Source organism: Lepus europaeus, chromosome 5 (genome assembly GCF_033115175.1).
Source record: "Lepus europaeus isolate LE1 chromosome 5, mLepTim1.pri, whole genome shotgun sequence".
Classification (NCBI taxonomy): Eukaryota; Metazoa; Chordata; class Mammalia; order Lagomorpha; family Leporidae; genus Lepus; species Lepus europaeus.
In genome coordinates, this window is record NC_084831.1 from 140,210,738 (window position 1) to 140,223,474 (window position 12,737).

At 56.1% G+C, this 12,737-nt stretch overlaps 2 protein-coding genes across 3 annotated transcripts in view; one reads left to right on the forward strand and one right to left on the reverse strand.

Moving 5' to 3' along the window:
• Positions 1-5,969: 5,969 nt before the first annotated feature.
• Positions 5,970-11,741, forward strand: CHPF2 (chondroitin polymerizing factor 2). The gene is made up of 4 exons (XM_062192873.1): positions 5,970-7,591; positions 8,304-8,868; positions 9,409-9,591; positions 10,268-11,741. Exons 1-4 carry the CDS (start codon positions 7,311-7,313, stop codon positions 11,573-11,575), a joined length of 2,337 nt encoding a protein of 778 aa, XP_062048857.1. The 5' UTR covers positions 5,970-7,310; the 3' UTR covers positions 11,576-11,741.
• Positions 11,742-11,883: 142 nt separating this feature from the next.
• Positions 11,884-12,737, reverse strand: part of SMARCD3 (SWI/SNF related, matrix associated, actin dependent regulator of chromatin, subfamily d, member 3) — a 36,571-nt gene continuing 35,717 nt past the window's right edge. For both annotated transcript variants that reach the window (XM_062192875.1, XM_062192874.1), the window contains 3 exons: positions 12,480-12,602; positions 12,254-12,355; positions 11,884-12,033 (listed from right to left, as the gene is read on the reverse strand). In XM_062192875.1, the coding sequence (XP_062048859.1) occupies positions 11,980-12,033; positions 12,254-12,355; positions 12,480-12,602 (279 nt within the window). In that variant the 3' untranslated portion in view covers positions 11,884-11,979. The remainder of the gene's footprint in view (positions 12,034-12,253; positions 12,356-12,479; positions 12,603-12,737) is intronic.

A 12,737-nucleotide genomic window follows, 5' to 3' on the forward strand; every position in this document is an offset into this window, starting at 1 on the left:
GTTTAGATCCTGTTTGGGAAGCTCCGTCGCACCTCAGAATGCCTGGATCGCAGTCCTGGCTCTGTTTCCAATCTTGCTTCTTGGCAGTGTGCACCCTGGTTCAAGTACTTGGCTCCCTGCCACCAAACCTGGAGATGCAGATGGACATCTGGGCTCCTGATTTCTCCCTGGCCCAGTCTGGGCTATTGTAGGCAATTTGAGGGGTGAACCAGCAGGTGGAAGATCTCTGTTTCTGTGAGTTTGTGAATAAAAACAAATAATTTAAAAAGTCTCATAGAGATCGTTTCTTTTGATTAAGATCAAATGTAAAAGTCTCATAGATTTCATATTACCTACATTGCAAATCCCACATTTGTAGCCTCAAAAACAAAAAAGGCTTGCTCCTCCCTTCATAATAAACTAGTTTTCCTCCTCAGACTAAGTGTTTTAATATACCCTCCATTGATTAAAGTGTCTGATACATGTGAGGCTCAGAGATGAGCACTGGAGTTACCATGGTGAAATGTCATTTTCTGGGGCCAGCACTGTGGCGCAGCAGGTTAAAGCCCTGGCCTGAAGCACCAGCATCCCATATGGGCGCTGGTTCTAGTCCCGGCTGCTCCTCTTCCAATCCAGCTCTCTGCTATGGCCTGGGAAAGCAATGGAGTATGGGCCTCTGCACCCCCTTGGGAGACTTGGAAAAAGCTCCTGGCTCTTGGGTTCAGATTGGCCCAGCCATTGAGGACAATTGGGGAATGAGCCAGCAGATGGAAGACTTCTCTTTCTCTCCTTCTCCCTGTCTGTAACTCTGCCTCTCAAATAAGTAAATACATCTTTTTTTAAAAGTAAAGAGTTTCATTTTTGTTAATTAATTAGCTAATATTAGAAAACCTCCGAGGTTTTCTTCCTGCATCTCCTGTTCCTCATAGAATCCTTGCCTAAATATGCACTGTTACTTCTTTAACATATTTAACAAATATTAAGCATCTATAAGGGGCAAAAACTATGTTTTAGGTAAAAGAAAAAAACCTGTAGGCTATAATTAAGTGACTGCAAAGCCCTTCGGTATGAAATAAAGGAGTTCTTTATAGTTGTGGATCACATAAAATCACTAATCCAAGCTCCTGAGCCTCCTGGGAGCATTCTATAAAAAATCTACCCCTTTCTTGGCCTCAATTAAATGTGGATGACAGGGGCCAGCGCTGTGGCATGGCAGGTTAAGCCGCCACCTGCAGCCCCAGCATCCCATATGGACTCCAATTTGAGGCCCTGCTACTCCACTTCTGATCCAGCTCCCTACTAATGTGCTTGGGAAAACAGCAGAAGATGGCCAAAGTCCTTGGGTCCCTACACCCTCCTAGGAGACCTAGAAGAAGCTCCTGGCTCCTGGCTTTGGTCTGGCCTAGCCCCAGCCACTGTGGCCATTTGAGGAGTGAACCAATGGATGGAAGGCCTCTCTCCCTCTGTCTTTCCCTGTCTCTGTCTCTGTAACTCTGCCTTACAAAATAAATAATCTTTTTTTAGGGGCTGGCGCTGTGGTGCAGCGGGTTAAAGCCCCGGCCTGAAGTGCCAGTATTCCATATGGGCGCCGGTTTGAGTTCTGGCTGCTTCACTTCTGATCCAGCTCTCTGCTATGGCCTGGGAAAACAGTGGAAGATGGACCAAGTCCTTGGGCTCCTGCACCCACGTGGGAGACCTGGAAGAAGCTCCTGGCTCCTGGCTTTGGATCGGCGCAGCTCTGGACGTTGCAGCCATCTGGGGAGTGAATCAGTGCATGGAAGACCTCTCTCTACCTCTCTCTGTAACTCTGTCTTTCAAATAAATAAAATAAATCTTAAAAATAAATAAGTAATCTTTTTTAAAAATGTGGACTACAGGCAGCTTACATGTTACAGAGAATAATAACGTTTATTCTGCCATTCCACTTATGACATCACATTTAATCCCGCCACAAATTTTGAGGTGGATGTTATGACCTGTTTATAGGCTCAGAAACTAAAGTACAGGGCTGTTCATAGCACAGTGCTGCTGGTAAGAGACAGCACCAGGATTTCAGGCTGGAGTACTTTGGTTCCAGAACTCCAGCTCATTAAAATGGCTCAGGATGACAAGGGAAAGACTAAGTGGTCCTTTCACCAAATTCACCTGCAGGGCAGCCAAACATGTCTGTGACTTCCTATAAAAGAGCAGTCGCTGGGCAGAGTCCCTTTCAACAGCATGAGTGGCTCAGCAGACTTGTTGCAACTTAGAAGTTCTGTCATTCCCACCCCAAGGCTTAGATCTTTTGCATGGAAAAGAACTGGGGGTTAGAGGAAAGGAAATGGAGGAGAGGCAGGTGTTCGGTATAGTGGTTAAGAAACCACTCCGGATGCCTGCATTCCATATCAAATGCCTACGTTCAAGAACCTTACCCTCCATCTAATTCCATCTTCCTACTAATGTGTATCCTGGGAAGCAGCAGCTTTTTTTTTTTTTTTTTTAAAGAAAGACTACTTTATTGAGCATTTAAAATGTCTATGGCTCATCCAAGGCCACTGAGCAAATTAAAACCCTCACCTCTCAGGGAAACCACATCACCCTAGTTCCCAGCACAGCCACAGCGCGCTAGAGTGCAGAGTGCAGACAACCAGGGGCCCAGCCCCAGCCCCCAGTAGAGTTCCCGCGTGGGATGACAGGTGCCTGCAGGCTGAATCTGCCCTTGTGAGCCCGTCCTGACTTTATCATTGGCTGATGATCCTCAGGTGGGGATTCCTCTCTTGCGCAGCCATCAGAAGCGCGTGGGTTTCCTCTCTGAGTTCTACATGTTTCAGCCCCAGCACCTGCAGGGGGCACCCTGGGTGGCTCATGGCCGCCAGCAGCACAGCCAGCCCATGGTGGTCCAGGGTGTTGCGGGTCAGGTCCAAATTCCCCAGAGTCTTGCTGTTGGTGAGAGCAGAAGGAAGTTGGGTTCTTGTCACCATGTGGGAGAAGGGAATTGAGTTTCCAGCTCCTTGTCTTCAGCCTGGCCCAACTTGGACTGTTGCAGACATTTGGGGAGTGAACCAGCAGATGGAAGACCTCTCTCTCTCTCTGTCTTTCAAATAAAACAAATGAGAATTTAAAAAATAAATGGAGGAAGAGAAATGAAGAAATGGGAAGGAGAAAGAGGTAGGCAGACAGAGAGGAGAAAAAAAGGACTGGCTAAATTTGAAACAAGCACAGATCAGTGTTGGAAGCGAGAACATTTGATTTAGTCTCTGTCCAAAATGTGAAGACACTGAAACCCAAGGAAGGAAATGTCTCATCCAAAACCACCTAGGAACTTATCAAGGAAGAGGGTGTGAAACTGTCCTGTTCAGCACAGTACCTCTAGCCTCATGTGCTCTCTGCTGTAAGTGTAAAAAATGTACTGGACTTCAAAGATTGCTCGTGGGGAAAAAAGATGTAAAGTATCTCATCAACAATTTGTGCATTGGTTACATGTTGAAATGATTTTTTTGTTTGAGAGAGCAGGCGATCGAGGTTTGCTGGTTCACTTTGCAAATGCCTGCAACAGCCAGAACTGGTTTGGGGCCAAAGCCAGGAGCTGGGATGGCAATCCAGGTCTACCATGTGGATGGCAGGAACCCAATCGCTCAAGCCATTGCCACTGCCTGCTAGTGTCTACATTGGCAAGAAGATGGAGTCAGGAATAGAACTGGGCATAGAACCCAACTACTCTGATGTGGGAAGTGGGCGCCTGAACCTTTAGGCCAATTGCCCACTTCTGGATATTTTTAACAATACAATAAAATATTAAAATTGATTTCACCTGTTTTTACATTTTAAGAAATATGCTTCCAGAAAATATTTTAAAAGATTGATTTTATTTATTTGAAAAGCAGAGAGGAAGAGAGAGAGGAAAAAAGACAGAGAGAGAGAGAGAGAGAGAGAGAAAGAGAGGTTTTCTACCCACTGGTTCACTCCCTAAATGGCTACAATAGCAAATATTGGGCCAGGCTGAAGCCAGGAGCTTCTTTCAGGTCTCCCACATGGGTGCAGGGGCCCAAGCACTTGGGCCATGCTCTGCTGCTTTCCAAGGCACATTAGAGGGAGCCGGATGGAAGTGGAGCAGCTGGGATGTGAACCAGTGCCCATATGGGATGCTGCCACTGCAGGCAGCGGCTTAACTGGCTATGCCACAGTGCTGGCCCCAAGCTTCCAGAAAATGTCCAAGTACACATATGGCTCACATTTGGGCTCACATTATTTTTCTACTGAATTGGGCTCGTCTTGAAATCTGCTGACCTCTAGGTAAGGTCCCTGCTCTGTTTCCTGGCGTTTCTCCTAACAAAACATTCATTTACCACCTCTTATGTGCCAAGTGCTGAGACAAGGTCCAACTCAGTCTGAGGATAAGACAAAAATGTGCTAGCATTCAACAGTGCTGGTGCCTTGTATAGAAAGTGAGTATTATCTTATGTACTTCTAGCATGTCATTCTTAACTCTGCCCGTGCCAGCGTTCCCTTTTAATAAAATCTTTTCTAACTCCCCCTTTACTGTTTTGAAATGAGGTTCCTAGATGATTTAGCCTACCTACACACATAATTTCAGAAATTTACAGTTATCTTAACTGTAACAGAAAAAGAAATACAAGGACTTTATAACAAAAAGTCTTCCCAGTATGCCAGAAAACACAGAAGCTTGTACCTGTAGGTGAAGTCACCTTGAAGATGACTTTACAGACATTGTTGCCAAGGACAGGATTTTCCAAAATAGTGAATGACTGCTAGAAAATCCCCACACACAACAAAGTGCTCAAGGATCACAGGACTACCATGCTTTTCCACCCATGTGACTGTCTGTACAGCACCTCACAGCTGTGCGGGACTGGGGCCATTTTCTTGTGTGCTACTGTCCTGAGGCGTGTCAGACCTTGGGCCCCTTTCTCCCCCTTTTTCCCCCTCATTTGACAAATTGCTCCAGAGTGATGATGCCATCTTGGTTGGGAGACCGCTGTGGTCATCTGAATTCCCCATCTCCCCTCCGGCCTCCCCTTGAGAGGCTGTTCTTCCCTTATCAGGATCTCACCATCCTGGACTTGCCCTTCTCGCTCTCTCTCTTTTTATGATTTATGTATTTGAAAGTCAGAGTTACAGAAAGAGGGAGAGACAAAAAGAGAGATCTTGCTTCTGCTGGTTCACTCCCCAGATGGCCACCACAGCCAAGGCTGAGCCAGGCAGAAGCCAGGAGGTTCATCAGGGTCTCCCACGTGGGTGGCAGGAGCCCAAGCACTTGGGCCATCTTCTGCTGCTTTTCCTCTGGCCAACAGCAGGGAGCTGGGTCAGAAGTGGAGCAGCTGGGATGAGAACCAGTGCCCAGACGGGATGCCGTAGCTGCAAGTGGTGGCTTTACTGCCCAGCTTTTCTCTTTGTGGGTCTCTGCTCTTGGTGCTTGGGTGACTCCCAAAGAAGCTTTGGATCCCAGCATTCCGCAAAGCCCAGTCTCATTTAATTCCCCCTGTTTGTTTTTCCATTGACTTCTGTATTTTCTGCAAGGACGCTTGGGGCACTTTGAGGGACCAAGCAAAGACATCTCCAGCGTGTGCCCGAGTGTGTATTGCCGTAGTTCATGAAGTCAAGGACCATGTCCATCTGGTCTACCACTTGCTTACCCAGTACTTATGAAGATGCCTGGAACTCAGCAGGCAAACATTTCTTAAGCAGCTGAACGGCAGACGGGGCTGCGAAGCCGGTTGGGAGAAACTTGTTCATGAAGGGCGAGGGTGTTTTTACCCCGGGAGCACATGCAGTGAGCTGACGCCGTGCGGGCACCCAGGTCCAGTTGGCCGCGCTCGGATTAGCGCCTGTAGGGTGCCCGCATAGTACCGGGAGGCGGGCGGCTGGGAGCCGGGCTGTCCACGCGCCCGGCAAGGTGGGCGCGCGGGGAGGGACCATAGAGAGCGCGCGGGCGGAGCGAGCGGCCGGATGCGGTCACCATAGAGACGAGGTGACTGACAGGGGCGGAAGAGGAAGCCGCGGGCAGGGGCTGTGAGGTGGCAGCGGCTGCAGCGGCGGAGCCGGCGCTTCCTTGGGCACTGGGGTCTGTTCCCCCTTCCCCATTCCTGACCCCTCTGGGCGCTTGCGGGCGCTGTCCCGCAGTCCCGGGGCTGCTCCTCCGTGGGTCCCCACGCCCCCGCCCTGCATCCGGCCCCGCCGGTTCCCCCAGCCTTGCGGCGGGGGCCTCCTCCCCGCGGGGCTTGGGCGTCCCTCGTAGTCCCGCGCCCCTGCACCTGTACGGGCACCGGTGGCATCTTTGACCCTCGCTTGTCTCCGCGGCGACCTGCCGCCCGCCCCCGGCCCGGAGAAGCAGCCGAGCGGGACCCCCCGCTCCTCTGCAGCCCTGTGGCGTAGCCGGTTTATTTCTGTTTGGTCACGAACGGCCAAGGCTGTCTCTGGGCCTTCCTCCTAGGGTTGGAATCGGCCTTCGGTTGCTGAGGGGTAGAGCAGGGGGCGCCGGCCGGGGAGCTTCTGCTTGGCTTCCCTGAACCTCCCGCGCCGCTCGTCCTCACAGTTTGCTCCGGGCTGGGTTTGTTTGGTTCTGGGGACCCGGGGGAAAGTCAGACACCGAGTCGCTCGCGCGTGGAGCGTTTCTGCCATTTGCCTGTCGCCTTCTCCCCCGGAAGGTGGGCAGCGCAGCGTCTCCGCAGCTGCCCTGCAAAATGGCTGCATCAGCCATCGCGCTGCTCTGAGAGGCCGTCACTGCTGAGTCACCGTGTCTGTCCCCTCCTTTGGGTGGGCAGAGCCCGTGTGCACCGTGCCCGCGGCTCCTGACCACTCCTGGCTGTGAGGAGGGCCTGCCAGTCCAGGGAGCGGAGTGGGCCTGCAGCACGTGGTTAGCGACCCCCTGGGTACCCGGAGGCGGGAACAGTGCCTGGACCTCAGAGAAGGCCCCGAGGCAGGCTCCTCTGGTTGGGGGCTGCTCTTTGGGTGGCCCTAGATCTTCCATCAGTTCCACTGTGGTCCTAGGCCCAGTCTCCAGGTGTGCGTGGTTCTTTTTGGGTGAGATTTGGCAGCTCTGAGTTTTGTTCCCTCCCCTTTCAGACAAGTGTAGTGAGGAAAATCATTCTCATACTGCTCGCTGTTGGGGCTCAGGGTTCGAGCCAGCGCTGTAGCAATGGAAGACCAGGCAGAGTGACTTGTGAGGATGAGCCAGTCCATCTTCCCAGGGATGCGGGGCCTGGAAGCCAACCTGCCTGGCTCTGGTGTGGACCTCACTGACCCCAGGTTCTCAGGTTAAAGCTGCATGCCGACTGCTGGCCTGGTGCCCGCCACCCCGCTCACCTTTGAGGCTGTGCCCCTAGGGCACCCACATGGCAGGGCCCACCACCATGCGGCTGAGTTCCCTGCTGGCTGTGCTGCGGCCAGCACTGCCCCTCATCCTGGGACTCTCTCTGGGATGCAGCCTGAGCCTCTTGCGCGTCTCCTGGATCCAGGGTGAGGGAGAAGACCCCTGCATAGAGGCTGTGGGGGAGCCAGGGGGGCCACAGAATCCAGACTCAAGAACTTGGCTGGAGCAAAATGATGAAGACTTCAAACCCCGCATTGTCCCCTACTACAGGGACCCCAACAAGCCCTACAAGAAGGTGCTCAGGTAAGAGCCCCCTTGACACCAACTGGCAGCTCAGGGCTGGTTCCAATCCTTACTCTGCCTTCCCACAGGTAATCAGTGTTACGTTCCTGGGAGCACGTCTTTGTCTTATTTTCCATCATGCGTGCTTCCTCTTTGGGTCTAAGAAAAATTCATCCATTGATGTTAAATAAGTATTCATTTTTTTTTTTTATTTGAAAGTGACAAAGAAAGAGAAAGGGAGAGAGCAAGTTCACTCCCCAAATGGCCATAAAAACCAGAGCTGATCTGGGCCACAACCCAGGAGCCCAGAACTCCATCCAGGTCTCCCACGTGGATGACAGGGGCCCCGGGACTTGGGCCATCTTCTGCTGCTTCTCTGGTCCCTTGTCAGGAAGCGGCATTGGAAGCCGAGCAGCCAGAACGTGAACCAGCGCTCTGACATGAGATGCTGGCATCACAGGCAGCGGCTGAACCTGCTGCGCCGCGAGAGCAGCCCGGTGGTCAGTGCTCGGCAGGATAGGAGCTGCACGGTGCTGTCGAGTCCATCCCATAGTGGAGCTCTTCCGCCTCAGATCTGTTCTAGTGTCGGCCACTCAGTGGCTACTTGCTCCAGGAGCTGATTAATACTGATGAGGAAGAAGGTGGCTTCCTTTCTGTTTTCCCTCATTCCTCGGGGGATGCGGATGCCTGACGAGCTGAGCTCCTAACTGCCCGCACGCTGCTCTCTCTACAGGACTCGGTACATCCAGACGGAGCTGGGCTCTCGGGAGCGGTTGCTGGTGGCTGTGCTGACTTCCCGGGCCACGTTGTCCACGCTGGCCGTGGCTGTGAACCGCACGGTGGCCCACCACTTCCCTCGGCTACTCTATTTCACTGGACAGCGAGGGGCCCGGGCTCTGGCCGGGATGCAGGTGGTATCTCACGGGGACGAGCGTCCGGCCTGGCTCATGTCGGAGACCCTGCGCCACCTGCACACGCACTTTGGGGCCGACTATGACTGGTTCTTCATCATGCAGGATGATACGTACGTGCAGGCCCCCCGCCTGGCGGCCCTGGCTGGTCACCTCAGCATCAACCAAGACCTGTACTTGGGCCGGGCCGAGGAGTTCATTGGTGCGGGGGAGCAGGCCCGGTACTGTCACGGGGGCTTTGGCTACCTGTTGTCACGGAGTCTCCTGCTGCGCTTGCGGCCGCACCTGGACGGCTGTCGAGGCGACATCCTCAGCGCTCGTCCTGACGAGTGGCTCGGCCGCTGTCTCATCGACTCTCTGGGTGTTGGCTGTGTCTCGCAGCACCAGGTGACAGCTCTTTGAAGTCGGTCCCAGTCCCTGACAAGTTGGTGGGGACCCAGTGATTGGTCTCCAAGCTGGGGGCTGGCGACCGTGGCTGTCCCATCCCCTGGGCACTCTTGCTCAATGCTGGTGATCTTAGAACCCTGAGGGACCCCTGAGCTAGACAGAAAGGTGTCTCTCTCCTCACCAGTCCTCCCCCCGCCCCGAGTTTGCCTCCTTCCCTGGGGCTCCCTCCCCCTCCCCACTGCACATCAGTGATGGACACTCCCAGGGCAGTGAGGTGACCCCTTTCCCAGCCAGAGTTAGAGCAGGAGGCAGCCCCTCCTCCCAAATCAGAGTGCTGGCAGGGTTTTCTGGCTCGAGGCCTTCACTGCCTTTCTAAAATGTGGACAGTGAAAGTAAGAGCTGGGGTCAAGGGCAAGGCAAGCAGTGGCTCCTCCTGCCGCCCTCCGCCCTAGAACACACGGGAGCAGGCCTGGATGCCAAGGACGGCCTGGGACAGGCAGCGCTCGTGTGTGCCACTGACCGCCCTGCTTGATCCCCCAGGGGCAGCAGTACCGCTCGTTCGAACTGGCCAAAAACAGGGACCCCGAGAAGGAGGGGAGCCCGGCTTTCCTGAGCGCCTTCGCTGTGCACCCTGTCTCTGACGGGACCCTCATGTACCGGCTCCACAAGCGCTTCAGTGCTCTGGAGTTGGAGCGGGCCTACAGTGAGATAGAACAGCTGCAGGTGAGTTCAAGACCAGCAGGTGCCCCCCCCCCCCACCCCCAGTTACAGGGCCAGAGTGAGCCTGGGGTGGCTATGCCTACAGTGAGTGGCAGCTGGGTGGCTTCAAGCGACAGCAGGCTAGAAAGAGGGTGGCCCTAACCTAAATCTACAGTCATTACAGGGATGAGGGTGCATGGGCTCCAGGGCAGTCACCATGGAAGCCCCTGGAACCAGGTGAATGTAGTTGGACGAGTTGTCGCTCCTCTCCACTCAGAAGTTCCTGACCTTCTAGAACTGTCCTGAGAAAGCCCAGGGTAGGGAGTAAGGAAATTCTGTAGAGGCTGAACGTGGAGGTTGTCGGAGGTTTGAGTGTGGATGAAGACCAGGGTCTGTACCCAGCGATGGGATTCCCTTGGGTGTGGCAGGGACGTCTTCAAGCTTCATGACTGGCACCTAGGCAGGAGCACGGGTTCCGCCTCTGCCGGCTCGCGGCAGTTGTCTGAGGTGGGTTCCTGCTCCTGCGTGTTCCAGCTGGGCAGCACGAGGCCCGTGACTAGCCCACAGGCCCCTGGCTCAGCGGTGATGGAGTTAGGGCAGGGCTCAGTATTGGCATCCCAGCGCCAGGGCTCCCCCTCCGCGGAGGAGGGGGCTGGGTAGGATCCAGCGCGGCCACTAACACTGGGTGTGTTCCTTCCAGGCGCAGATCCGGAACCTGACGGCGCTGACGCCCGAGGGCGAGGCAGGCCTGAGCTGGCCTGTTGGGCTTCCCGCGCCCTTTATACCGCACTCCCGCTTCGAGGTGCTGGGCTGGGACTACTTCACGGAGCAGCACACCTTCTCCTGTGCCGACGGGGCGCCCAAGTGCCCGCTGCAGGGGGCCAGCGGGGCGGACGTGGGCGACGCGGTGGACACCGCCCTGGAGCAGCTCAACAGGCGCTATCAGCCCCGCCTGCGCTTCCAGAAGCAGCGGCTGCTCAACGGCTACCGGCGCTTCGATCCTGCGCGGGGCATGGAGTACACCCTGGACTTGCTGCTGGAAGCCGTGACCCAGCGCGGCCACCGGCGGGCCCTGGCCCGGAGGGTCAGCCTGCTGCGGCCCCTGAGCCGGGTGGAGATCCTGCCCATGCCCTACGTCACCGAGGCCACCCGGGTGCAGCTGGTGCTGCCGCTGCTGGTGGCTGAAGCGGCCGCGGCTCCGGCGTTCCTGGAGGCCTTTGCGGCCAATGTTCTGGAGCCGCGAGAGCATGCGCTGCTCACGCTGTTGCTGGTCTACGGGCCGCGGGAAGGGGGCCGCGGGGCCCCAGACCCTTTTCTGGGGGTGAAGGCCGCGGCGGCAGAGTTAGAGCGGCGGTACCCTGGGACGAGGCTGGCCTGGCTCGCCGTGCGAGCAGAGGCCCCGTCCCAGGTACGACTCATGGATGTGGTCTCCAAGAAGCACCCCGTGGACACTCTCTTCTTCCTCACCACCGTGTGGACGCGGCCTGGGCCCGAAGTCCTGAACCGCTGCCGCATGAACGCCATTTCCGGCTGGCAGGCCTTCTTCCCGGTCCACTTCCAGGAGTTCAACCCGGCCCTGTCCCCACAGCGATCGCCCCCAGGACCCCCAGGGGCTGGCCCCGACCCCCCATCCCCGCCCGGTGCAGACCCCTCTCGGGGGGCTCCCGTAGGGGGCAGATTTGACCGGCAGGCGTCTGCGGAGGGCTGCTTCTACAACGCTGACTACCTGGCGGCCCGAGCCCGGCTGGCCGGTGAACTGGCAGGCCAGGAAGAGGAGGAAGCCCTGGAGGGGCTGGAGGTGATGGATGTTTTCCTCCGGTTCTCAGGGCTCCACCTCTTCCGGGCCGTAGAGCCAGGGCTGGTGCAGAAGTTCTCCCTGCGGGACTGCAGCCCTCGGCTCAGCGAGGAGCTCTACCACCGCTGCCGCCTCAGCAACCTGGAGGGGCTGGGGGGCCGCGCCCAGCTGGCCATGGCCCTGTTCGAGCAGGAGCAGGCCAACAGCACGTAGCACCCCAGCTGGGGCCCCGCCCCCACCCGGGGAGGGCAGGGCAGGCCAGTGCACAGATGGAGGGCTCATCACTGTATTTCTTTTCTTTTCTTTCTTTTTTTAATAAGAAATGTTATTAAAAGTATTTCCTGCCAAACTGGTTTTAGGTCTAGGGAAAATGGGCAAAGAAGTATCTGAGGGCGGGGTGTGGGGGGCGTGTCCCAGAGGACCCAGTGCCTTCCTCCTCCCCGCCCCCAGTTCCCAGTGACCACAGGTGGCTGCTGTCAGATGAATGACCTTTAATCCAGTCCCCCCACCCCCCCACCCCCCCCACGAGGCGGCAGAAGAGCGACGCCAGAGCCCAGGGCCAAGTGCTGGGGGAGCGGGCAGCCGGCAGGTCCACAGCGCTGCTTGTCCACGAGCTCCTAGGTGTTGCGCACAACCAGCGACTGCTCCAGCTCCTGCCTGCGCTGCTGGATCTTTAAAGGAAGCGCGGCGGGAGCAGGGTTATGGTGTCGCCGGGTGAGTGGTCAGGACCACCCAGCACCCCCCTCCTGAGAGGAATGCCTGGGAGCAGGGCAGCCATGCATGGAGAGGCCGGGGTGGCCATGGGGGAGTGGCAGGGGTCATCGGTGAGCAGGGAGGGCGTGTTCAACGCAGGGAAAGGGGAAGCCCCCAGGGGGAGGAGCCCCTGCACACCTTGCAGTAGAAGTAGCGGCTGACGGCCTCCTGGGACCAGGGTTGGTGGTAGAACTCGGCGCGGCGCTCCTCTTCGGGGTTCCCGGCCACATCTGTCATCACCTGGAGGGAGCATGGGGTCAGCGCTGAGCCCCGAGTGCCCTCGCCTGCCCTGGTGGCCCATGTTCACTGTCTCTCCTGATGTGCTTGTCTTCCACTCCAGTACTCCCTGAGTCTCCCTCTTCACCTTGAGGTCCCGGCTCTGGGAGCGCAGCAGGTCTTGGACGTAGCCTTTGGGGTCTCTGGAGAAGCTTAGCATGAAGTCCCTCTGGATCTTGAGCTGGTTTATGGACTCAATCGTCTCATGGATCTACAGGTAGAAAGACAGATGCTTTCCACCTGGCTGTGGTGATGGGAAGAGGAGGGCTGGGGAGTGGAGGGAGGAAGGGGTTACTTCCTGATCCTTCTCACGTCCGGGGGTGGGGTGGGGTGGCAAGAGCAAGCT